The 27,917-nt window shown below is 39.6% G+C and overlaps 1 protein-coding gene across 1 annotated transcript; it reads right to left on the bottom strand.

Annotated features, from left to right (window-relative positions):
• Positions 1-474: 474 nt before the first annotated feature.
• On the bottom strand, positions 475-23,157 carry col21a1 (collagen, type XXI, alpha 1). Its single transcript, XM_056435926.1, has 29 exons — positions 23,082-23,157; positions 18,161-18,288; positions 17,399-17,959; positions 17,080-17,245; positions 16,771-16,999; positions 15,266-15,436; positions 13,802-13,879; positions 12,832-12,915; positions 11,914-11,976; positions 11,484-11,537; positions 11,343-11,396; positions 11,181-11,234; positions 7,990-8,043; positions 7,838-7,891; positions 7,703-7,756; positions 7,354-7,407; positions 5,940-5,984; positions 5,794-5,847; positions 5,658-5,711; positions 4,555-4,608; positions 4,323-4,394; positions 3,998-4,033; positions 3,354-3,398; positions 2,559-2,591; positions 2,321-2,467; positions 2,146-2,200; positions 1,869-2,060; positions 1,711-1,788; positions 475-1,585 (listed from the first exon to the last, which is right to left on the bottom strand). The coding sequence occupies exons 2-29, from the start codon at positions 18,255-18,257 to the stop codon at positions 1,398-1,400; spliced, it is 2,880 nt and encodes a 959-aa protein (XP_056291901.1). The 5' UTR covers positions 18,258-18,288; positions 23,082-23,157; the 3' UTR covers positions 475-1,397.
• Positions 23,158-27,917: the final 4,760 nt, after the last annotated feature.

The following is a 27,917-nucleotide window of genomic DNA, read 5'->3' as shown; positions in this document are numbered from 1 at the left end:
GATGAAGCGGTATTGATAATGGATGGATGGATGGAAGTTCAGGAACTTACACTTATATTTAATTGAATATTTATTAAATAACTTTTTATAAATTTTTTTTTTAATAGATACTCATTTTAAATATTCTTCCATTATCCAAATCGCTTTTCCTTTTTTTTTAGGGTCGCAGGGCGCTGGAGTTGATCCCAGCTGACATTGGGTGAACTCACCCTGGGTAGGTCGCCAGTACATCTCAGGGATTTTAAATATATATTTAAAAATCTCACGTACCCCCCAGAGTGCCTCCACGAACCCCCAGGGGTAAACGTAGCCCCATTTGAAAACCACTTCCATAGTGCGGTTTCCTCGGACCCAGACAATGACGTTGTTTTTTTGCAGTTCACAGCTCACAAAATCCAGGAGAAAGATACGATTGATGAAGTGATGGACTTCTGTAATAAACCTGAAACTTAAAGCCCAAAGCACAGACCAAACTAAGTTCACAAATCATTAAAATGTTTTAATTCTAGTATAAAAAAAAGAAGAAGAAAGATTCATACACAAATCACCTTTTGACAAAATAATAAAATTACAAAAGCTGTTTAAGACATGTCACGGCTGAAATACACAGTTATGACTCTTTTATAAATAACAAAACAATTCCTGCTACAGTAATGAAAGGTAAGCTTTGGGAACATAAATTACATATTTGAAAGTGAAATCTCAGCATGTTCTTTCTTAGACAGTGAAACTGTAAACATTCTGCTTCCTTCTTGGAATAAAATGGCATGTGATTGAATGATTTGGATAAGAGAAACAGTTTTACGTGATCTTAATAATACACAATCATAAGAGTTAAGAGCTTAAAAGTCGAACTAAATGCTTTTGGAACACAGCAGGTCACAATCGGCTTCAGGAAATCAGTCTTGTGCTGAAACATGCCAATCCCACATCATTTATGGTAATTGAATATGGAATTACAAGATAATAGAACATGTGTTTTTTTCAACAGAAGATATAGCACTAAACCAGGCTGTGGTTTTAATGGAGTTACAAGCAACACCAGGGGGCAATATGGTAAAAATGCACCAGCCACACTACCCAGAGAGAGACCCAGACTCTCATGAAGTACACGAGTACGAGGTGCTCAGGTGAGCGGTATTCAATGGAGCATATTATTATTTATGTTAAAACCTCAAAGCACGTTCCAAGATATGTGAATATTGATACAAAATACCAAGAGAGGAACATGTGATAGGATCTAGTTCTGGTGAGTGTCTCAGATCACATAACTGGAGATAGAAGAGGTCCCCTTTGTTTCCATGACCAAGAACAACTGTAACGATGAGATCTTCCTGAGAATGTCCGTTTGTTCCACATCAGCTCCAGACTTCTGCCTGCAGTGACGCTGCGTTGCGTCAATAGTTTGGCCCTTTGCTGTAAGGATCCCGCCTCATAATGCTACTGTAGCACATGGATGGACTACACACCCCAGGCTGACCAGTGATGCCAGGATTACCACTTTTACCCTCTGCTCCGTTCAGACCAGGGAATCCAGGCCTGCCCGGAGGACCGGGCTTGCTGTACCCCTGGGGACCCATTGGACCTGCCGAGGTAAAAGCCATGATCAGTTCAAAGGTGCACAGAGCTGAAAGGTTGATGTATCCTTGCAAATTAGCTCCCACATGTCTCTGTGAATGATTTGTGAATCTGAATAGCCACATGATTTACCCGGAGGCCCCGATGGCCCCTGGTCTCCAATGGTGGTCCGGCCAGAGCTCCCCTTCTCACCCATTGAACCTGGTTCTCCTGCAAACACAAGAGTACCTGTTTGAGCATCCTGCAAAACAGCTTTAATAACACACTGTAGACTTCGATGTTGGTCTTACCTTTCAGCCCATGGATACCAGGGTGCCCTGTCCGACCAGGACGGCCCGGCTGTCCCCTGGATCCACCAAGTCCAGAAGGACCCCTGAGTCCCTGGTGCCCAGTTGGACCTGGAGGACCAGGAGATCCAGGCCGGCTTTGACACGTGGTACAGCTTCTCTGCTGGTTGCTCGGCAACAATAAATGCAGCTCAGCTAGAATGATTGACAATAAAAGCAATTACAAATTCAGATATGTGGTGAACACAGAAACTCATCATCAGTCTGTAATGATACTCACACTGAAGCATCTCTCTGCAGATTTGCTGAATGTGGCTGTCCGACGTGTGACTCCCCTGAAATAAAAATGATGCATCCTTTAGATCTGTCCATTGTTATAGATCAGTCCATTGTTAGTCAATATCAGATGTATCACAATACCAAACCGTAACATTAGCACAATGTGTAGCACATACAGATCTTCCTTCAGGTCCAGGAGGGCCAGGTAGACCACCGTCACCCTGCAGCCCTCGGGGGCCAGGTGTGCCTGACTGACCCAACTGTCCGGGCCTCCCCACTTGACCTTCTTGACCTCTCTGCCCCGAATCCCCTGTTGTTCCTTTCTGGCAAAAAAAAACACAACAGGGTTAGCCACAAACACAACATGTCAGGTTGGATGGAGGTACAGCTCTTAAAGCATTCAGTTGAACAAACCTCTCCTTTCTGTCCCATTGGACCAGTGGAGCCCTGTCAATGGAAACCAGGAGAAGTCATTTAAAGCACATACCATCAACAAGGCTGCCCAACTATCAACGTTTGGTATATTGTAAGAGATATAAACAGAGAATTTGACTCCAGATGACATTCAAACATCTACATCTTGGTAATATAAGAGTTCAATATGAATTAAAATGTGCAGTCATGACCAATGAGTGGGTGTAAAGCTGTGGTAGCACCATTCACAAACTAAATAGCATCACATGTTGCAGTATCACTGGTATGTGCCTATGTCATCCAGATTTGGTACAAACATGTACCAAACACTTTTGGATGAGTTGTGCAAAAAAGATTCCCCCAAAAAAGAAATCAATAAAAAAATAGATATAAATACTTTATATATATATATATGAAATCCCTGTACAAATGTGTATGGCTTATATGGAACCGATATGTATTGCCACTATGATATGTTACTAAACGTCATAGTTCAGGAGTCATAAGTGAAGATTTAAAAGGCTTTAACAAATGTCCACATGGTGGCGCTGTCCACATTTAAAAGTACATTTAAGTGTTTAGGTTTCCTGCTATCGAACAGAGAAACAGACATGGCCTATCCACGAGGGAAGTATTATAGGGAGTTATTTCTTCAAGTTGCACAACAGTAAAATATCTTACAGTTTTCTGATTTAATGATTACATTTCTTAAATGGTATTGTGCATTTCTTTGCACTATTCCTTCCATTTATTGAAAGTCTTCATCCAACAGCAAAGCGGATCAAAGCAACTCACGTGTTCCCCTTGGCGACCATGCTCTCCTTTTCCCCCTTCCATTCCCTGTTGAGAACATTATGGGATCAACGTCACAAAAGCATTTGAAATCTTTCTGTTTCCAGAGTCTTGGCTGCATGAAGTACAATACTGTAGATATTGCTTTCAGTTAAAACCTAATATGATAATGTGTGTCAGACGTATCACATTACTCATTCAATCTGATTACATTAATATAATCACTTCATTGTTGCATTCAAGAGCCTATTATGTTGTCATGACATGAAATTGATCCAGTTCAGCATAATGGAGAAAACCACGATGGAAGTCAATAGAATGCTTGTTTTACAAACCCATAATCAATCTTGAAGTTTAATTAAAGAGAATCTATTCATCGACTAATGACTACAACACTTATTGAATAAGTTCCACACTGTGATTTTAATCAAACGGATCACTAGTAGTGATTTTGTCCAATTTCCTTTAGACCAAAGTCATAATATGGCACCCAATGATGATACATTTTTTAAAGCTTTCCATGTGCTCTCAACCTCTCAATTTTAGTTTATTATTTTTAGAAAAATATTACAGAGGTCAACATGATCACAGTATGATCTGCTTGTGAGATAAGCGTTGATGGCAGTCTAGATGTGTCCACATCTTACCATCTCTCCTCTTTCACCTGAGTTTCCTCTTTGTCCCTGACAAAAAAAAGAAAGAAAAGTCGTGGATTATTGATTTATATGTTACATTTCGTGGCATGGAAACAAACACAAGAACCAAATAATTCACAGAAAACTCACAGTGAAGAATAAAAAAAAAATAGATACAGTATAGAACTTAATTCATTCTTACAACTGAAATTTCAGGTGAACTAATGGACATACTTTTTTATGTTCGACCAGACTGAGTTAACCTTTACCACTAAACAATTACAAATTATGAATTGTCATTGTTATAAATCTTAATCTGAAAAGTAAGTAGGAATACCTTGCTGCCCGTCAGGCCGTGCATGCCCGGGTGCCCCGGCTGACCGGCTCTTCCAGGTTCTCCTGCACTCCCCTTCAAACGTATTCAGTTTAAAACAATCATTACACAAAGCACACTTTATGTATATACGTCTAGGACATAAAACCTCCAAAAATACTTTTCTACATTGTGGATGAAAACATGTTTAGACATGAAGCCACCTGGTTCATAGTGACATTTAAATTGAATATACCTCGGGCCCTGCTGTTCCTTGTATACCTGGACTTCCACTTCCACCCGTATTCCCCTTGGTTAGGAAACACAGCACGTCTTATGTTACAGAAAACATTGCAAAGGCATTCAAACCGCATCATATCACCTACTACTGACTGCTGGACTGCAGCTGGTAGTTTTACCTCCCTATCATAATTAATTATTATTCATGCTTGCATTAGTTTCAGCATACTTTCACAAGATTTTAGTGCAGCTTGACGTTTAATAATGATCAATCGTGTTCTTTCTTTTCCAGTTGAACAAGCCTCTGTAATTGCAGTCTGAAGGTCAGCCATGAAATCAAATGTATTGCCTGCCTGTTCATAAATTAGCTTTTCACTTGTGTGCCATTTACCAATACACATTGGCTTGTTAGAGGCAGATCCGCTAATGAAAAGTGATTAGGAGACGGAGCGTCCAGACCAGACGGGCCAGACTGCTTACATTTGCACTAAGATTCCACTGACGAAAGCAGTAGGCGAGATCACCCCTTCATTTAGCGCTGCCGGTGTGGCCAAGCGGTCCCACTTGTGTGAATGTGTATTTTAGACATCATAGACCGTGACCAAACAAAACATGCAATGCTGATGACCGAGGCAGCTCTGTGTGTCTTCCACTCAACCGGTTAGAAAGCTTCATAGATGTATCCTTATAGAAGCTGATGACAGTGTGCACTGCAGAGCCCGTTGTATCGGCTGCCTGACATAGGGCTCGGGAATGTTACCTCATCTGAAGACACTCGGAGCCCATGTATGTGTTGGCAGCTGTTGGTTGAACTGTACGACATTGTGCTGGGACTCAATTAAAATCACGACATGGCTCGGCCTGCAGCTTGTCGGTTGCCAATGGCAGCTTTTGTGAATTGATCTGGAGAATTTTGCTTTTCTGGGCCAGTGTGCTCACAGCCCCAGGAGGGGATACACTCACATTATATTTAGTGCACAGTTTATCCATTTTCAAGACTTTCTTAAATCTTTTTGTTGACTGTCAGTAAGATGAAAATAGGTGGTTATGTATGCACCCTTCATTGTAGCTTTGCACCACCCACAATATGGCTGTTTGAAGAAGCTCAAAAGGCATTACCTTTGGTCCAAGTGATCCTTTTGAACCAGGTGCACCAGGTAAACCCTTCCCACCCTGCAAGAGGGTGAAGAAATAGTTTTGTAAACTCTTTCGATACAATATAAACACAAATAGTTTATAACCGCTGTTGACTTACAGATGGTCCAGTCGGTCCTGTGAAGCCTCTGGATCCAGAAAAACCAGCTTCCCCCTTAAATCATGTCAGTCAAACGCGATCACAAAGAATGATGCAAAAACCATTGGTGAGTTTATGTTGCACATATATTAGGAACAGGAGATCACCTTTTGTCCATTCAGACCTGCAATTCCTGGCAATCCAATCGTACCCTCGGAGAAAGGAAACACATTGTACTGTATTGTAAATCAATATACTCAAGAATGCAAAAAAACCTGCATGCAATTTCATATGCAGTGTTTCTAAACATATCAAAGGAGCATGAAGGACACAGGTTCCAGTTTACATCCTTTCAAAGTGAAAAATTACTTCATTGTGTCAGCAGCAAATGTAGCCAATTGCCGAATAAAAGGAACTGATTGAACTGACATGGTGCACCAAAAAATGTTACACTCTGGGTGGCTAGAAACACGGTTTCATTACATTTCCTTCTTCAAACAGACAGCCCGGTCTTTGTCACTGTGTCCACTCTTTAGATAAATCCTATTTGCTACATCTGACCTGTTCATTTATGCAATACTTTAATTAAGAAAGTAGTTCCTATTTTAATTGCACTTGGGAAAAACATGGAAAGTAGTTTCACATTTACAAATATTTGGTTTAATAGATTGAAAGTATACATGGTTCAACACATGCAGAAAAACTACCCAGAGGAACGCCTCTTTATTTTTTTGTTTTGTATTTTCTTCTGAGATAAATGCTTGCACATGGTAAGCGGTTGCATCAGACTAAAGTTTAAGTAACATGTTTTCTTAATGATAGATTTGACAGGCAGGTAGAGAGACAGAATACATGATCCACACTCACACTCTGCTTATAGGTGAAGAAATCCCCGTCTTTGTGTCGTCTATGAAGCGCTAACTTCATCGTGTTTTAACTTGAGGAAGTATGGTACTAATCCTGGCTCCTTGGATACATGGCTAACTCTATTGTTCGGGTGGAGGAAAATGGCTTACAGCCTTGTGGAGCAACTGACTCATCTTTTGTAGACCCATCACAAAGTTTTGGACAACACTTATAATCATGATCAGTGGAGTGGCTGCCCAGTTGAAACACTTTCTTCCTAAAACAGATTCGCCAGAGCATCACAGAATTCCCTCGCTGAGTTACTTTTACTGCCTTAGATTATAGCACGAACCTGCTGGTTACATAACAGGGTTATCCTGGGATGAACTTCAGGGGAAATACCCCTGATTTACTGGCTGTCAGGGGCACTCTGGGTCCTGCTGACAGTATGTTAACACACTTACACCATAAAACATGCGCAGTATCTTCTGTCAGTATAATTTCATGTCAGCTCCAGGTTGTAAACATAATGTGGAAAGTCACATACATATAGCGCCCCTTTTCTTTCCTACCAATCTGAATTGGCGAAAATATATAATTTATATGTAGTTTGTGCATGTGTTGCACCCTTAAAATTACACATATTTCGCATAAAATCCTCAATTGCTAGGAGTTCAAGCAAAGATGCGACACACCAACCACGCACAATGAGTAATGTCTGTGTTTACAACTCACTGGATCTCCCTCCCTTCCCTCAACACCAGGGATACCACTGGCTCCAGCGTCTCCCTTTATTCATTGGAGAAACAAAAGCATCGTTAATCATTTATTCATTGGTTCAGAATTGTTACCGGTCATGATAGATGTGACTGTGATGTGTATAAAGTTTGTCATATGTGGTGTAGAAGAAACAAGGGAGACACCAGCACTGCATGACTTCATTTCCATGGTTGCCAAACATCAACAACACAACAGAAATGTATTTAAGAGTCTGCACACTGAGCCAACCTCATGCCTCTATTCTTCTCATAATCCCTAAATGAGCTTTGTCATATACTGTTCAGCACTATCAAAACAAACAGACCTTTTGACCCGGTCTCCCTACAAGGCCAACTTTTCCATCTCTCCCAGATCGGCCCTGAAACCAGAGAAGAGGGTTTTAATTAATGGTTATAATGACACATGAGCTCTTATTTGATATAACATGTTTTATACTTACTGGGTCTCCTGGTAAACCTGGTGGCCCAGGAGGTCCCAAACTTCCATTTTCTCCCTGGAGACATCATGCCATCCGGTTAAGTTAAGTTAGTTATAGTTTGATATATTTCTTGTGTAATGTTCAGCAGCCATTAGAATTGTCTGCATCCTTACCACTTGACCAGCTATCCCCGGTAACCCTGCTATTCCATTGGATCCTTTTAAGCCCTGAGAAAGAAATAAACGATGTTAGATCATCATTAGATGGCCTCCCTTATCTTAACTGTATTACAGTGATGATTTGCCACTAATTTGCCAGCATCATCCATGTTTGTAATCACGGGAGCTCATCACCAATCAGATTGGCACAAACGATGTGAGGCATGAGCGCTTCATAGACCCATTGTAACGTCTCCATGGTCATAAATATGCAGTGCGTGTTTGACATTGGTGAGTAATGGTCTTGTTTTTTGTGGGCTTGACAGTGGTCTGGGTGACGTGATACTAGACATTAATCAAGTATCTGTTGAATGGTGCCAAAATGTGGAATGGTGAGTCACTGTATTTTCAGAAAAAAGAAAAGAAAAGGGGAACATTACATTATTTGTTTTCTCAGATTTGATTAGAAATCATTCTACAATAACAAACCAAATGATGTATTTATTCCTGCTGAACATTTCTATTGTTGCTTCGTGTGCAAAAATATTTTATGAATAAAAGTGGCGACTCATTCTTTCGTTCAGTTCGAGTTGAATTCAGTTAACGAACCCCAAGCCAGGAGTTGGCGTGAATGTATTATTGGTATTAAAACATATTTTAAAAATCTCTCCAGCTGTGGCCATTCGTAGAGTTCTGTTAAATAAAAAAGAGCGATGACAAAGGGATCCATGCCACAGACTGCAGCAAAGGCACACTCGTGGAATCCAACTCGAAGTGTTGCCGTGTTACTTGTCTTTATGCTGCTGTAAATTGAACTGTTTACTTTGTTATTGTGTTGAAAATGCCCGACAGTAACATATTGTGTGACAGCATGGAGCATCCACATGGACAGCTGCTAGCAGCGTAGGCAGTGACTGGTTTTCATCTCAGGTGTGCAGGAAAGTTGTGATAAGGAGCTTTCACTCACTCCCGGAGCTGCGCTACGGGTTTTCCTAATGCTCTGATTTCTGTCAAGATGAATGTAGATACACTGATAATGAACTACAAGGATTGTTAGCACAGGCTGGATGGCCACATAAGTAGCAATAAAATGGCCCTTCAAAAGGTGATTAATGACTGCGGTCAGGAACAAGTATCGCAGACTGTGAATAACCAAACATATCACATTTTTGGCAAACCAGTGTTGAATTATGTTCTGTTTAGCTGACATCTCATGTTTCCATTCATTAGATCATATGCCAGGAAAATTAAACTACACCCGTGGGTGGTTTTACAATCTGGGAACAATTTGGAAAGGTATATCTACATTCATCTATGGATGTGTTTACATCCATAACAAAATTTAGATTCCCTCTAACTTGAGGTGACGCTTGAGAGGCTCCCTGCTGGTTGAAGACCTCTCGGTCAGGAAGGATTGTTTTGTGTTTAATGGGGCATATTTAATTCTCCCAGAATGAAACTTTTGGAGCGTTTTCACTTGGATTCCAGCCAAATGGCTGGAGTTTAAATTGGGGCAGGAGCCAAAAGTATTTCAGCTGTTTATTGTTTCATATAAAGGAGGATGCTTTACATGTTGTTAACTTTGGCTCTATGATGTCAATGTTGGTTGGTGAGTCCACGCTAAATAACGTACAACCTATTGTGTCAGTCGTACACCACTGGTGAGACCGAGCTGAGTAAACATGTTAGCATTGCCATGTGAGCATGTTAACATACTCGAAGCAGCACTGACTTCAAATTCAGGGAGAAAATATGTCTCCTCTACTCAACATCACTGTCATGTTTCCAGTTTGTATAACCTTTTTGAACCGAGATTTCCAACCTCTTTAACTTGTTTAACAGCTGTCCTTCTTTGCTATGTAGGAAGCAGTGAATTAGATTCTAATCTCATCATTCATGATGCCTCACACCATTACACTAATTCGATACCTAATTAGTAATTGAAAAGAGCACTTTTAAAGACCAGTAGAAACTTTCGTCTTGGAAGCATTACTGTGAATACCATTAAAAAACATCCTGGAAATCCACAGGATCTTCAGCAGTGCAGTTCCCATTCTGCTCTCTCTCTCTCTCTTTTTGGTGTATACAAAATCCAAAGTATTTCACCTCATGATCAAAGTATGTTGACGAAGACGTTTGATAGATCTTGTCCCCGTGAGTGAATCTCTAATAGTGTGGCAGGTAGTTCCAGGAGGATTTGCTTCATGTGCAAACAGCTGAGACCTTTTGCTAAACCCCCCCCCCCCCTCCCCGTTGTCACACTGATTACAAGGTATAGGGCGATTTGACAGGCGATGCAGTCTAGAGAAGATGTATTACCTCATTGATAATGCTATTTATCATACCCTTTGAGAAAACACTGCTGGGTCATTTGCTTGCTTTTTTGCCTTTGTATTGTGTTGTTTTGCATCAATTTCTCCATTTATGTTAAGACTGCATGTGGCAGCTGTACATTTCATCTCACAGGTGCTTTTCCCCTGTGGCTCATATGCTTTTGTTTTCTACACATTATAAGTATAGACCATGACAGCGGCTGGTAACAAGAAGCATCAACTGCATGTTCTCCAGGTTGTTTGACTGAACAGTGGAGGAGGCAGTTATTCAGCCGAGGCTCGTCTGCCTCGAGATATGGCGTATTGATTTTGTAACATCTTGATACTTTTGGGTTTTGAGGCTCAGAGAATGTCTCCTTCGACTTAAACATTAATACATGTGTACTCCTTTTTGTTGTGGTGGGCACTGAATCCCGGTTGGATACACACACAAGGTTTTACTATCGGCTCTCTAAAAACAATGTTCTGTTTGTTGTTTGAGCTTTTCAAGGAAAGGCCAGAACAAAAGTCAGGAAATAAGAACACATTTAAAAAGTCTTTGATGCCCCTTCTGGTGTCTCTGCATCATGCTCTTGTCAGACAGTATATACGTTGTATTTTCTTTAGTCTCCCAGGGGATCTGGCTTTATATTCATAACATACTGTATGGTTTCAAAAGTGATGAATGTGATGGTGTTCAAAAGTTAATGTCTCTAGCAGGGATTTCCTGTTAATCCTACATTTGATTTGATCAAAAGATTGAGCTTGAGAACACAGTGTGTTTTTTACATTTTTTTTGTCAGCATTTGTACTCACTTGTTATGCTTGAATGCTTTTATTTTGTATAAATAATTTACCAGTTTATTTTCAAGTTTAAATGATTAACATCACCACCTTCTCTCCTGGTTGTCCAGGCGATCCTGGTAATCCAGAAACTCCTTTTTTACCCTGAATGAACAGATGTGTTACAAGAGAGTTATTCAGTGGTCACAACTCAGTGCAACAGCAAGATAATGGAATTGTTTTGGCCGCAATTGTGCTTTTTGACCTTCCTACCGAAACACCGGGCCTCCCTTGCTCGCCCTTGTACCCATCTGACCCGCGTGGACCCTGACGGGAAAAAAAGAAACGGCTTTAAATTCTCTATTCTAAATGCTAAATGTAATGTTCAGGTAAATCAACCCAAATGTTCTCTACCTCCACTCCTGGTGGAGCAGGCAGCCCTGGGCTTCCTCTAATGCCCGAGATACCCTTAAAATAAAAAAAGAAGATGAGAGATACACACATTTGGTTAAACATTTGAACCCCCTCAACTATTTGCAGGATCTAAGTGAGTCTAGGCTGCAGGCTGAGTTTTTGATCATGTGGTAGAACATGTGGTTTACTTTGGGATGTTTTTCATCAACCAAAATTACAGCCACGAGTGGTATAATGAAATGTGTTTTCCATTTATCCACTGGAAAAAGGAAGTAAATAAGTATATTTACCACTGAAGCAGTTCCGACCACAATGAATTAACATCAGCAACTGTCAGGACTTTATGGATGTATTAACTCAAATGATTCTGTGACAGTGTTGTTGGCAATTAAGATCTGTATATTTGTATATTGAACTATGTAGTACTCACAGGCTTACCATCAGCACCAGCAGGTCCAGGCTGACCAGGTTTGCCATTGTTTCCTTGCTCTCCCTAAAGAAAAAGAAATGAGCTGATTTAATGATGTGTAACCCAAACATTTATTTGTCCATCTATCATGCAACCTTAAAGCAGCATAAATGAATCCAGAGAGAAAGGGAGTGTTGATTTCATTTATTTTGCTGAGTTAGTTTATCTAATGTGAGATGCTCTTGGACACTTTGGGGCTATACGGAACATCTGCAGCACACAATGCTCCCAGTATGGATCAATTAGTAAATGGAGTAAAAGAATAATGTTATAAACATGTCTGAACCCAGGTTGCATTAATTAACCCAGTTGTTATTATTTATCTACAACAGGATCTTACAAGGCTAACCGTACTGTAGCTTCCTTACAACTGCAAGCCGCAATTTGCAAAGAGGCTATTTAATGTTTCCTTAATTTATAATTCTCAGCAGATAAGTGTGTATTCAAGAGATTAAAGAAGTGAAAGTTCCCACACAGCACTGGCTGGGTTTGACCTATCGGTAAAGTGCAACCTCATGTGTGTATCGCTTCTCCGACAGAGCAGCATGTCGACATTCAGCACACAATCTCTCAAGGCGGAGCTGCGAGTGCTTTGTATAGAACAGAAGGGAGTTTACACAACATCGCTAATTATTCTGGTCTCATTTTATCTCAACAGAATTCCACCGTTTAAGGTAAATATTTAACCAACTGTCTGACCACTGAGGATGAGCTCCGTGTTAAACCAGGAACAGACTTTGCATTTATTTCTGCAGGCTGATTTTGCTTGAAAGGATGGTTTTCAGTGTGGCAGTTTGTGCTGAATATAAAACAATAAAATAACACAAGACAAAGGATACAAATATAAAAGAAAGAGGAAACACATTTGTAATAACTGACCATTATTCCTGGAAGTCCAGGGGCTCCAGGAGAACAAACACAGGGCTCTTGAGTTGGTTCGGTGTAATCAGGACTGTTGGAGCACTACAATAAACAAAGACTACATTGAGCGTAGATAGAGAAGCAACATATTAGAGCTGCAATGATTTATGGATTTATTAAATAGTTAATAGACAGTAAAGCATCTGGAGCAATTGTTTTTCAGTTATTTTCGAGAACATTCTCTGGTTCCTGCTTATCAGATATGAATATTTGCTCTTTTCCGTAGTCTTCTGCCATTGTAAACTGATTTTTTGGTATGTTTTAGACTATTGGACATTTATCAAATGAGCAATTGATCAATTAATGATCCAATGTTTGTAAATGTCACACATCCATTGTAACAGAAACCTGAAAACTTATGAATACATGAAATTTGGAATAAAAGGGAAAACCTTTCCTCACAAAGCTCACATTACCTGCAGTGTTCTGAATCTAATCTGTATTTTACTTTGAATAAGCAGGTCTTCCTGCTAAAATGTAAATTGTAAATTGGATATATTTCTGGTTGTAGGTCCAACAACGGGATGTTTTGCCAGAAAAACATCAGATCCTTTGCGATGGTATATTTGGCAAGCATTTGTAATTTTGGGCTACTTGTCTTATCTTTTGATATTTTCCTCCTCACATTAAAAACATTAATTTGGCACTGACTTTGTCGTTGTAGCGGTTTCAAAGCCAACATAATAACGGGCCGCTGCTTCACAGTTAAAGCCAGCAGAAAATAAAAAATATGTTTGAAGCTGAACTGGGTCCTCCTCTAACAAATTATTGGATGTATGAACAGATGTGACTTAAAAGAAATATGCTGAGTTTACACTTTCACTGCACAATACTGCAACACACTGAGATTGAGCAAGGTGAGAAGAAGATATCTTTGTTGCTTTTGGACTGAAAAGCAAGTTGACGCCAAGCAGATTCTTGTACTTACAACTCCAGGTACTTCACACGCAGTCTCTCGGTTACTCTGCTCCGGATCGCAGTAAATGCGAAGTTTCTGGATTTCAAACTGGACAAGATTAAAAAAGAGAAGAAACTCTTGTTAAAAACACAACCTCCACTTTTGGAGCCTCTAAACAAGCAAACAAAACAAACCTGGGAGTCATTTAGCAACGTTTAGTTCAGTTTTATCAGTGCTTTGCCACTAATGAACTGAAACTGCTCTTGTACAACTGTTAAATTGCCCTTGTTGGGCATTAGGTGGCTACATGTTGCCAGACATCCCTCAGTGCTGGAAGCGTTCTGCAGCGACGTTACACTCTTCTTCCATTATTTGGTATTTGGTTGATGTTGGTGGTAAAATGGCTCCAGGATGTCCAATAGACTGTTGGCCTCCAGTTACCATGTGAGCAGAGAGATGATCCTGACATATGATTTATATTATTTTCAGCTTCATAAAAACATTAGTATAAGCTGGCAGCATCAATCAATGTTAAACAAAATGATTTGCATCTTGTTCATGATAATGACGGTTTGCAGCATATTTAGGTTCAAACACAATATGATTGTCTTGTGTGGTCTGTTAGTCCATGCTCATTTAAAGTTGTTTAAAAATTGCGTTTTGGTACATTTAGAGGTCCTATTACAAAAATCTGTTTCCAATTACAAGTGTGTTTATGCAGACATGAGACTCACAAAAGTGTATTGACTCTTTTAAATGGCTTAAAATTACATTCTCCTTATAACAGTGGATCAGTACACACAATAACATTCACTGCCACGCTGTGGCTTAGCTATACTCAAGTAAAAGTCATGAATGATTTATGTTGTTCTCTTCTCAATCGATGGATTATCATGGTTGTGTGATTACATTATATTGATATGTCATAGTTTGCTTGATATACATTATAATCTAAATCTAGTACTGAAGATTTTAGTATAATACGTCTGCAATATTTACATTATTTTACATATTGTTGACTATCATGCCCCAAATGACAACAATGATAAACCGGCTAAATTGCTCACATATACAGTATGACTACAGTGTTTTATATGGTCCATTTGTGTAATTGTTTCATAATAAAAAAGTGTAAAATATTAACAATTAGAATAAAAGGATGTCTTGTGCAAAAAAAGTGTCCATATCGTTATCGTTACATTAAAATTATGTATTTGAATTGCACTATATAGCCTCTGCAGAGCAAATCATAACACCGGATAATTGATTGCACCATTTTTGGCACAACATTTTGCAGTTGAGAAAAATAAAACAAAGATTAATAAGACCAACTGGAGACAAATGTTTGCTAATGATTTCATATCCACAGAGTTTAGCATGTCTCTCAGGAGGCAGCAATACACTGTGGGATAGTGTTTAAAACATATATCAGCGCTGAGTTTGCTCAACTACTCATTTACATGAAAATAGAGATCTTCATGTCAATAAACTTACGGGCACTGTTGTTTCCTTTCTGACGTATTTTCCAACTTGGGTTTTTCCGTTGATAAAAATACCGATAGGGGGCTCCAAGGGTTGGGTTTCACTCTCCAGGTCATCAACATAAAGAGTAACATCCTCCTCGGTGACCAGCAGCCGCAGCTGGTGCCATTTCTCATCAAACAGCTTATTTTGTCACAGAAAAAGAAAGAGAAAAACATAATTAATACTATTGTAAATGCTGCATACTGTATGTGCTGAAGAAGACATTAAAAAAACAATCTGCCCCGTGAAGGGAGTGTTTACGTTGCTCTAATTGTTGTTCAGAGCAGAAAGCAAGGGAACTCACTTACTCATTGCGGTATTTTGATGTGTTCAAACCTGGAGTATACCAATTAGTCATGGTTATGAAGTATATACAAATACTGTGGCTTTTTCAACCGTTCTTAAGCTATGACTTCATTATTTGGTAACCTTGTTTGTTTTTGCAGTTTCTGAATAAACTGCAATGGAGGTAATCTTTTGTCTGTCTATCTAAAATAGTTCAATTATATGTACTAATTCTTTAGAGGAACGTTTTTAGTATGTTTATCATAGAGATGTCCATTAGCTTTTATAAAAGTTGAATAGGCTTCCGAAGCTCTAAAGGCTTGTACCAGCCGTCTGGATGTCTGAATAGGAGGAATAGGATTGGTTGGTTACATAACAGTTATTATGTGTGGTTGAAAGAAAGTGCTTAAAACTTTGGGGGGGTGCACCGATTAAAACAGTTTCAGGAGATAATGAACAGAATACCTTTTAAATACCATTGATTACCTGTATTAGTATGCTTTCTCTTGGACAAGTTACAAGCATTTATAATCTGTATTCATAGCATAAATGCATCAATCAGACCCTTTGAGACGTATTTAATCAATTTAACTTTGCAACTACATAAAGATGGAAGACTCACAGGAGACAGGTTGAAATAAGAATGGTTGAAATCGAAGAGGAAGAGGCCAAAATATATGTAGTCAGATCAGTCTCAATAATTGCAAATGGACACAGAGAGACTCACAAATGCAAACACACAGATTCACGAATCGTTCTCTGTGCATTTGTGAGTTTAATTTATTTGTAAATCCTTCTGTGTACATTTGTCAATCGAATATATTTGTGAATCGTTTGCATTTGTGAGTCTCGCATTTGTAATTATTGAGACTGATATGACCCTATCAAAATATCCTAACATTTAATCTCTAGTAAAAAGGATGGATACTACATTTCCCATAATGCAACTCAATGGGTCTCTTTCTGTGACCATTTATGTCTAGTAAACACCGACATCGTCATTTTCTCAGGCTTGAAACAGCTCCTACACAGCCAAAGAATAAGTTATACAACTGTGTAGCTTAATAATGCTCTCATTGAAAAGTCAACTTAATGTCTGCTAAATGACATGTAATGTAATGTAATGTAATGTGTACAATCTGTGGCATTCTAAGATTGTTTCAAAGGAATTAAACACATTGTTAACGTACCCTTGATGTGTACTGTGAAAATATAACCGTTTGAATTCCACTCGATGCCTCACTGGTTGTGGTGAAGGTGACGGTGCGCTCCATTCCATTTAGAGTGACCGCCATCTGCGGTTTCCCATCACGCGTCTGTATTCTCCACACATCCCACTCCTCTATTGCCACTGATCCTTTATACCTCAGTGTGGCCACAAACACATATGATGGAGGCAGGCCATCAGGAAAAAGGGTCCTGGATGAGCAAATATTAAAGTCAGAAAACTTGTGAATTCACTGGTGATAATGAAGAAAGAATGAAAGCAAGGTGATTACCGCGTGGCTATACTCAAGTCGACCCGAGATGTCACTTGATAGGCATTAGTGCCATAATATGTCCCTTGTATCTTCTTTGTTTTTTTAGCCACATTTAAATGTAACAGCATATCAAAACCCTTCTCATCGCGGGAATCTATGGGAATTCTTGTTGGACAAACAGTCTCTGCAACAGACAAACACAGTTAAATTGAAAATTAAACAAACAGGGACCAGTATGGAATAATGGATGAAGAGATACCTCTAAGACCGTTATGAAAGGGATATTTGACCTCTTAACAACACTTTGAGTTCCAGACACTGATCAGCAGTTGCTTACCTTCGCACAGTTTTTGTCGTATGATCTGTATGATCTTGGAAATACCTTTGTAGTCCTCAACAGAGAAGACGTACGTTGAAAATGGCTTGTTCGCAATGTCTTGCAACTGGGACACTTCTGTCTCTGGCCCAACACCGATTGCAAACAGAATTACTCCTTTCTTCCTCGCTATCTCTGCCGCTTTTAAAACTTCATCTTGAGACTTCCCGTCTGTGAGGACAACAGCAATTCTGGAAATGCCTGACGGGCCGCGCTCGGACAGGCCAAACAGTTTGTCTGTTGCAAACTGAATGGCTGTCCCTGTATTTGTGTTTCCCCCCATGTACTCAATGGACTCCATCGCTTTGATGAGGTCTTTGGTGTAGAAATGCTTCCCCAGTGGTATTTCTAGAACGGGGTCATCGCTGTATTGGACGACTCCGACCTGGGTAAACGTCTGTCCAATGTTGAAGCTTGTTGTTATGTTGACAAGCCAGCGCTTTACGATTTCAAAATTCACATCTTCAACACTCCACGAGCCGTCGAGAATAAAGACCAAATCACATGGTGCTGTCCTACAACCTGAGGCAGACAGGAAATAAACAGTCAACAGTTTAAAATACTAATTTAAACAAATCCCATCTAGTTTGGTGGAATATTTGAAGTACAATGCATTTACAGTACATGAAACCACCTTTGCCAGTTTTATGCATTTGGCAATTTGTAATGGATGGACAATTAACAAAACAAAGTGTGAAACAATGAAGACAGAAGCATTCTTACTTCTTATGTCATCATCTTGAGCTGCACTAAACAAATGGAGAAGCATGAAGCACAGGCATCTTAAGACACAATGCATGGAGGTTGCTTTGTAACCCATTATGCAGATGTACCAAGTTCCAAATGTGCACCTACAGGGAAAAGGAAACACATGCTTTGTGTTGGAGAGAAAAAGAAACAGGACAATGCAAGCATCTGTGACATGTGGTCCCTGTGCTATTCTTGTCTTTACAGAAGTTAATATCACAGACTATAGTTTGTTCTATTATTGAGAATAATTCTCCATAGACTTTAATCACATTCACTATCCCTCTACCTGCAGTTTCACACAAGGAGTAAGTGATTATGAAGGCTCATGTTACTTAAGGTATTCATAAATACCTTATGTAACATGAAAAATATGCATTTTTCAAACAATAAATCATTTAAGCAATGTATAAACATGCAAAAAACCAGCATTTGTGCATTGCCGTAAAGTTGACTATGTTATGTGAAGGAGATCTGATTAAGTTTTGTATGAATGTGAATGCCTCAAGCAGGAAGTCCATGCATACATTCATACTTTAATCATTTGTTTAATTTTCAAACATCTTCAATATCGATTTGGTTGTTGTACGTTTTTTTTGGTTAGTGTGCACATTTAAGATGACTTGATGCAAACAATACCGTGTGCATATTGCCTTTAGGTCACAGCCCAAGTGAAGCACAGAGCATACAGAGCAGTCCATCCATTGTTTGTGGTAATTCAAATCTTATTACAAAAGGTAGGGTACCAAAAAAAGTACAATGAAAGGCATTCAAATGTAAAAATAACAACGCTAAACAATTAATCAAAGACCGAACAAAATAATCTTAATACTTATGGTTTGTTTACTAAGAGTCTAAGACCAGATCTTAAAACTGCATTGCAACAAGGCAGTGCAACAACTGAACCGTATAACTTTGATATGGCAACTGTCCTTTCATATGGAGTCAGTACTTTACTTAGTCTTGTATTTTTAGCTCTTTTGATGGTCTCTACCAACCCCAGAGAAAGATAGCTTGCTCTTTATCTGCTTAGTGCTCCACTATGTTCACCAACTGGAGGCTAACGTCAGTCGAGCAGGTAGCAGTTATAGAGCGCAATGGATTTGTCAGAGTTAACGCTGAAAACAGCTGCAGGCAGTTGACACTGAGGCCATCAAGTGCAAATACTATCAGCCCATGTTTGCTTTTTCCTGAGTGATACTCACATCCTACCTCCCACTGCTGCTCCAGACTGTGCTGCACTACCCACAAATCCCTAATCCACTTACTTGAGCCACAACGTTTTACTCTGAGTTCTGTATCCAATCTCCTTGTGGAGCACTTTATCTTTCCCGTCCTGACGCACGTCCACGGTACACCAAAGCATTTTCCTTTCAAGCCTCATCCATCACATCCCCACAAGGCACTTTTAGCTTCACTAAATAAACAACTCAATGAACTTCTGACCACAACTGCCCTTAAATCAGTACTCCCTGTTTCCTGTGGGATTATCAGATGTTTCCTCAAATCTGCTGCCATTTGCCAATCTCTGCCCACCTAACACTGAAAATGTTAGAGAAACAATTTGTACATACAGTATGAATAATCTATTTGGGTTTGGTCCAATACCTTTCAACTCCCTCCAGCTCTTCTTCTATATTCCTAATGTATCCACTCCCTTGTGCCGATGTTTTGCACGACAACCATTCTTTACCTAAAGAATTCACTCAATCAGGAATGATTTTGCTCCATGTGTCCATAACTTAAGGCTCCTCACTCTCCACCTGCACAGCAACATGCTAGCTGAGTGCCGATTGTTGAAAAGCTTCTCCTACACTCCAGGAACAAACCAAAATGGTGCCCAGACATAGCAGCTGATATAACTTTGATGTTATGTGATACATGATGGAATTCTGAGGCCCCTAGAGTAAAATATCTACATATGGCATCTGCTCTATTTATCAAGTGTTTATATATACATGTTCTTTCCTGGTCTTCACTGCTCTCATAAAGCAGTTAGAGCTTAGCCGACCCGGCCACAGCAGAAGCGTAGCACCAACCCTCCAGGTCCCCCTCAGCTCAACATTGGGAGCTCTGTCAGCACTTTAGCTGTAGTTAGCACCATTGGCTATCTTGCTGTGAGCCACCGGCTCGTTGACGATATCTTCAAGGCCGTTAAATGCTGAGCGAAATGCTCCCGGAACTAGCACCTTAAAGGTTAGGTACATTTGTGTTTGTGGATTCTTTTTGAGAAATTGGGACATTTTGCGTTGTTATGTATGTTTTACCAATTCATATGACTATGGTGATGCCCTAATTTTTTAATCTTGCGCCATCATCAGTTAAAAAAATTAATTTGTTGAGTGTTTGGTTTATGACCAAATACATGCAAAACTAACACCATCCTTATCACCCTCAGTTTCTTTTTGTTCAATTTTAAAGATTTCAGTATTTTAAAAATAAAGCGTTATCATGCATATGTGCCAAACTAAGATTGGGAACATGGTTTAAATATACCTTAAGCGGATTGACATTGTCCTTGTGAGCATTTTAGCATGCTTACATTAGCATTTAACTCAAAGCTAGCATGGCTTTAAACTATTTCAACTCATTTCCAAATCTGTCGTGTTTCTGATAACAGCCTTGGATATACATGCCCTTGCACCAACTCAGATATTGACCACAGACCCCACTCATATGTAAGTGCAACACATGAAAAAAAAGCAGTTTTTCCTTTAACATTGATTAGTGTCTAATATGCAGCAGCCTACATGTACAATAGAATGCTATGTTGCTTACCTGCTGTATTTTCTAAGTTTATTTCAGCTACAGGTGAACAATGATATCATTGGATGTGTCGTCAAACAACACATAGAGTAGTATTATGGAGTATAATGATCGTTATGTTCATGCTCGTGGAATTAGAGATGAACTGAGATATTAAGATCCAGGTGAAGCATTATAAGTGTGTGTTTACATTGTGCATGTGAGCAGAGGGTAGATGGGGTTTTAGCGATTGTTCTTTTTGTGGTAAATTATCTTCTTCATTGTTCAACATGTGAAGGAAAGAAACTGCTAACATTCTAAAAGGAGGGAATTGCAAATGAAGAAGTAGAAGAAGCAGGACTTGTGGAAGGAACTGACCGTACTCCTTATAGATGTATAGATATTTATGATTGTGACGGTCAACGAAACAGTGGCCAGGACATAACCCGTGGCCTCCCAAAAGCTTGTATTCCTACGCAGCCAAAGAAGGGTCACACTCTATAACATGACTGGACTTTTCCACCATGTAAACTCAGTGTTGAAGTAACACAGTTGAAAGACACATTTAGCTGCCACAGTTCTGCAAGACGTTTTCTTCAGAATGTCTCCCCTCTAGAGAGCTGGAGGAGGTAGTTGGAAAGCCCCCTCATTGGCAGGGTCTAGTCAGGATGACTTTCCCCTCGACCGACTTTCCCCCAGCAAAGTGTTTCTACACCTCTGCTCGAGCCACATGGAATTCATTTACACCATCAGACAGTTACATTCCGACTGTGGACTTTGACCAAACACATGTTATGATGAAGAGAAGCAACCTTCGCCCAGGAATAAACACGCAACAATATGCATGCTATGCTATAATGCTTCCAGATGAAATGCATGCATAACATAGCAGAATTAACAGGTGCACTAGTCTTTTCATGTTAGTACCAGACTCTGCTGATCTCTGATGGTATTGGAGCAGAACAAAACTGGAAGAACTATAACTCTGTGAATATGACTACCACATGGCACGAGTCGGTTGAGTCTGTTGTTTGTTGCATTACTTTACAAACTTAATAAGATATATGTGAGACGTATTCACCGTTTAGGTCCAGCTGGAAATGTCATTCAGGAAGCTGTTGAACAAATACTGTCTCCCAATTCACTAGATAACGTTTCGGGTGGGCGACACTGAGTCATCACACAGATTTAAAAAATCTGTAACAAATATTTTGTGCTTAACAAGTAATACTTCCTTTCACAATTTAAATGTTTACTTTTAGCAGGAAACCATAATAATGTGTTTGAATTATGGGGCTCTCGAGAAAAAATCTTTTCTATTTGTGTTGTACCAGTAAATTATGTAATACAACTGCGTGCTTTAACTCCACTTGACCTGCTGAAGTTATACTTATCTGCTCTAAATGTTGCAAGAGGAAGTTGTTTAATTTTAGAAACAACAACTGTTGTTGATGCTGAACAGTTGCCAAGATCAGTGTGATGTATTTCTGCCAAATTCTTCAAGCAACAAGGGAAAGTCTTATCAGTAGTTTTTAGGAATCTGTTCAACTAATCCAAATGCTTCAATACTATCTGCTAAGACATCTGCTCACTCTATTCCTGCCTCTATTATTGTGTATTATGCTATTCTCACATCTGTAAAAAACACAAAACAAATGGTATGAGTGCAATACATGCAATACTTTGGTGCACTGTCTTGCACATATTCCAGAAATATGAAAGACAAATATATATTTTTGCGACAAGTGAAATGGCCAGGAAAAGAACATTGCACTGATTCCATTCATTCTTTGCACCACAGTCACACAAACAAGGGACTGATAACGGAGCTTAATGTCTTCAATATGCGACTGCAGCAGCAGTATTGAGGACACTCAAGTAAAGGTAGACACTTTGCAAAAACTTATCTGAACACATGGAAAATATATTTAACACACTGAAATCAGCCCAACAAATTCACATTAATGATCATACTGCCTCCATCGATTCTAATACTCAAATATAAATGTCTATTGATTGAATAAAAATGACAGTTGCATCTTCATGCATAAAATCACACACAAATCCTCTAACTTCATCGTAGAATTTCTAAAATGCTGAAATACAATAAGTTTCCTTTGAAAAAACCAAATTAAAGTAAGCAAAAGGTTACCGGTAAGTGTCCAAGCCCTTGTGTGAGTTCCTGTTAATCCTCTCATTGAGAGCCAATGACCAATACTGATCACAGCCCTGGGTGCACAGAAACTGAATTTCTAAAGAAGTGCACATGTTTCTCTGCTAAATGAAAGCCTGCCCTTTCCTGCAGCTCTCTGTCTCCTCTGTTTCTGTCCTCTCCCCCATTCCACCCCCTCCACCCTCACTCCGGCCTTTTACTGGCCTACAGCCACCCTCAATTACCATGGGTGGAAAGAGAAGCAGATAAGGAGAGCATGCAATAATGAAGCAGACAGCCCATCTCTGAAAGTCCAAAAGGAAAATAATCGTAATACGCACTGCCTCCTTCCAAGTGTTAAGGGTTTGGATCGAGTGTGGGTTGCTATGGGCAAAACCAAAGAACATGGACACAGAACAAGCACCGGATCAGCCAACTAGTATGCTGAGACACAAATACTCTACTGCTCATGGTACCTTCAGCAATTTCTCAAGTGCTCGGCAATGTATTCCACTACTCCTCTTCAAATTCCACTTCATCACCCAAATGGACCGCAGATTATGGTCTCAAAAAGTCAGCTATGAACAAGGTGTGAAAGGTACTGTAGTGCTGTTATTGCACAAACAGCCTGAAGTCATTAGAACTGCAGAAATGAAATGACTATCTCTAGAGCAGGCCAATCTCAGTTAGCTCCACTCTAACAAGTTGTGTCATGTTTGTGCTCAGTGACAGTCTGCTCTGCATCAGCTCAATGTTTGCACGCTCTCTTAAAGTCTGACAGTGTACTGAACCCTGTAATGTACAAGGATATTTCTGTCAGGACAAAAAGAAGGCTTGGTTGTTCACTACAGTGCAGTACAGGAGAGTATCTATGGTTGATTGTCTCAATATGTTAAAGTCATCTTCAAAAGTCAAAAAAGCAATTCATTTTGACAAGTCATGGCTTCGGCAGTTATGGCCCGTCTTTTGCTCCTATCATATGTTTCACTCCGCAGCCTTGATTTTCACTGCAAAAAAAATCCTGCACCTCTATAAAAACAGCAGGACCATGCTTTGAGATAATATTCAAAACTGTGCTGTATCACAAAGTTACCATGCCACAAACCATAAAAAATCAAAAATGCAAGTCGAATTTCTTTGATAATTTATTTGACAAAGATTGGCAAACAATGGACTCTACATCCAACATTTAAATAAGTGTCTACAAGTCTTACCAATGCTGGGGGGAGAAATGGAGGCTCCACATGTTATGCATAGCGAGTTATTCAGATGTTTACAACATACTTCCAGCCTCTCCTGTCCTCTCATCAATGCACTCTGCTCCGCAGCATGCAGTTCCCTCAAAGATTTACGGAATTTTTGTCTTGAGTTTTTTGGTCTCAGCTAAATCAATCATGGCTTCCCAGCAGAAGTTAATGCTTTTTACAGTACCTGATTACTTTAAACAGGTGCCGGTTCAGGTTCAGGTCACTACCCGTAGGTAGACTTGGTTTGCAATGGAAAGTGAGGCATTCATTTCGACACACATTACAATCAACATAGACAACAACACAGACATGATGATAAAAGTATACACAGCCATAAATCAGTACACTGTTAAAATTCTAGTTTGTTCACCTGGTACTAAATACCTCCGTCTAGAAGGAAGAAACTGAAATTCCACTGTGCAAAGGGTGGGAGTCGTAACTGTGTGGTGTTCAGGGACTCTTGGCTTAGCCGGGACCAATCCGCCTGCTAGACCATTGCACAATCTGATGTGGAGAGTTTCTTTAAAGTCAGGCCTCTGAAACAGCTTCTTGGCTGTCACATGCAGGTTTCTCCCCCCCAGCACCAAAGGATGAACACACTCAGTGTTATTTCGTAATATCCTTTATTTGACTGCAGACTGTGCCGCTGCTCTCCTCTGGAGCCTCCTTCCCTATCCCACCTCAAAGGGACACTAACCGTCTGATCCACTGCAGCTGATGCCAATTAGGCCTCTTCCCAGCACATGTTCCCTGTGCCACTCCCCCACTCCCCTCCACAGCAGAGCCTAACCACGCCCCAGCCACCGCAGCCTCCAAACCATGCCACCAAAGAAAAAGATCAAAATTGATTCGATAAAAGCACGATAAACTAAGGTCATCATGGTTTTGTCAATGTGGAAATATGACAGTTTCCTCAAACAAAACAAACGCAGGTGCCCCTTTCTGCATACGGCTTCACAGTTTGCATAACAATTCAGTTTGGGGTTAGTAATTTTTCGAAGATATTTGTACGATTTCACACATTTTACAGTCCGACCCTTCGTAAAGGTCGTTAAATGTATACGACCTCATGTGTGTGGGAACGTTTTCTAAAATCAATTATCATATCTCTGGTTTTAGATATGTTTAATTGAAGACAGGAGTCCTCACACCACTTCACAAAGTCGTGGATAATCGGACCGGGGCTGGTCTTATCGCACCGGAGCCGACTAACAATAACAGAATCATCTATTTATATTATAAATGAGACATGAATAAAATATCAATATCACAATTTTTAGCTTAGATTGGTTGTTTTTTCTGATGTAAGAGAACTATCGGAAAGATGAAAATCTGACGTATATGACATCTTCTGGGTATGATAAACATTGGAGCGTTTTTTATATTTTTTGGGAGTTTTTCCTGATCCAATGTGATGTCCTGGGACAGGGATGTCGTACGTGTACAGATTGTACGTTGTATTGTGTCTTATCCTGTACTGTTTGCCATTGTTTTATGTTTCTTATAGTCTGTCAAGGGACTACAGGTGCAAATTAGCTGTAGCTACAATCTGGTACAGTGCATCAAATTGTGATATTTATGTTTAAACTGTACATGATCCCTTTTAAGTAAAAATATTAAAGTAGATAAAATAAAAGTGCTCAAGATGTCATCCGACACCATCTGGTGCTGATTAAGCAGCCATGGTTTGGACATCCTTGTTGACCCTGAGCCTCAGCACACTCTGCTGGAGCAAAAGCTGAGTTGTTGAAAGAGTGGACTTTCCCATGCTGACTAATCTTCTGTCTCCATGCACCGGTCTCTGGTTTGTAACCAACATGAAGGAAACCCAGAAAGTCCCCGTGCTTATTTTCCTTCAATAACTCAAATTGTTACACATTGATCAATATGGCTGTGGACTGTGTAAATATCTGGACATTTGACATTAATTACATTTAGCGGTAAGCTGATCAAGATTGCGTAATACATATGCTTGGCTAATTAGACCCATGAGAGGAGAACAGACCACAGTGTTTCTATTGCACACTTTGTATTTGAAGATAACTGAAGCAAATCTTCTGTCATTGAAATGAATTGCCACAGTATGATCGAGTAAATTAAATACATGTAAAGACAGTTTTGAAACTTGCTAATTAGGTCAAAATATACAGCTCATTATCTTTTGGGAACAGGTGAAATCATTTCTTTCCATAATACGTGTAACTGCACTTTCTAAGTATTGAAGTCGGCTTCCAGAACAAAACAGCTATTATCAACTTTTGTAAATCCTAACAAGGCTATGAGCTCAGTTTATTTTTTATAGTATGGGCACATAACATTACTACCTCAAGCACAGTTATGGCCTCCAAAATATTTTCTTGTGTATTGGTACAGGCTCCAAGACTTGATACAAGGCGGTGCCTACTTTAGTCCATGAGTTACAGAGAGGTAAAACCAGCCAGTGTTTAAAAAAAGGAAGAAGTTACTTTTTTTTTTTTTTTTTAAACCTCTATTGTGGTCTCAAGCTCTATGTTGGGAACCAAAGGCCAGGAAGGAACATTGCACCATAGCATCGTAGTTTGTGCATCCCACATGGTTTTGTGTGAATGGTGTATAACACATGGTCTCCGATAACGTGTTGCCACGATGAAAAACATCGACACACCGGTGCAGTAATGCCAAAGAGCTTTAAATGTTTCCCATTTAACTCCACACAACTGATGACAACAAACACATTTGCCCTCAGTTAATCATGTGGGGAAAAAGACAGATGAAAACTTCTTGAAAGCCTCTTTTCTATTTGGCTATTTATAGCTGCAAGTTAGCTACTGCTCCCATGTTATGTCCCAACAGCCTCTGGCCAAATGAATAAAGGCCTTTTCACAGATAATCATGAGAGAACATCTTTGTACAGAACTCAACCTCCGAATGTTTTATAACTGAGAGATCAGTTTTAAGTCTGCTGATCAACTAAATTAATACAATTATTAAAACGAACACGCAATTATACATACACAATAATAAGGAATCAGATTAACCAGAAAATGCTCATGTCTGAATATATAATAAAATCTACATTTGAGCATATAGCATGTATGTGTATACATAAATATACACACACATATATATTTGTGTGTGTATTTATCCCTGTCACTGTTAGAAAACACATTTAGCTCATTGCTTACATCAACTAACATTTACAGTGCCTTGGAGTTCCTCTGAAACTTTGTAAAGACCTGCCTGTGGACCACATAAACCCTCTCTCTGTAATAACCTCAGATTGTGAGCCATGCCTTTGAAGCTCAACCGTCCTGGGTCGATTTAATCAGCTCACATGCATTAAGCCGTATTTATCTTGATCACTTGTATGGTTTGCCGCAGAGATAAATATTGAGCATGTCTAAAGCAAGTGGTTGAGCCCAGAAAGAAAAATCAGAGGATAATCGTGGATTAGTAATAGTTTCCATGACAGAGGTGATCCAGAGCAGCAAGGCACACATGATGCTGCAGTCACTGTGGTGGTGGGTGTTTGTGTGTGGGGATGGGATGGGGTGGGGGGGATGACGATCTCCAGTCGATGGGCTTCTCAGAGGAAACAAATGTGGGCCAG

The sequence above is a fragment of the Pseudoliparis swirei genome, chromosome 17 (genome assembly GCF_029220125.1).
Source record: "Pseudoliparis swirei isolate HS2019 ecotype Mariana Trench chromosome 17, NWPU_hadal_v1, whole genome shotgun sequence".
NCBI lineage: Eukaryota > Metazoa > Chordata > Actinopteri > Perciformes > Liparidae > Pseudoliparis > Pseudoliparis swirei.
This window is presented reverse-complemented; position numbering and strand designations above follow the sequence as displayed.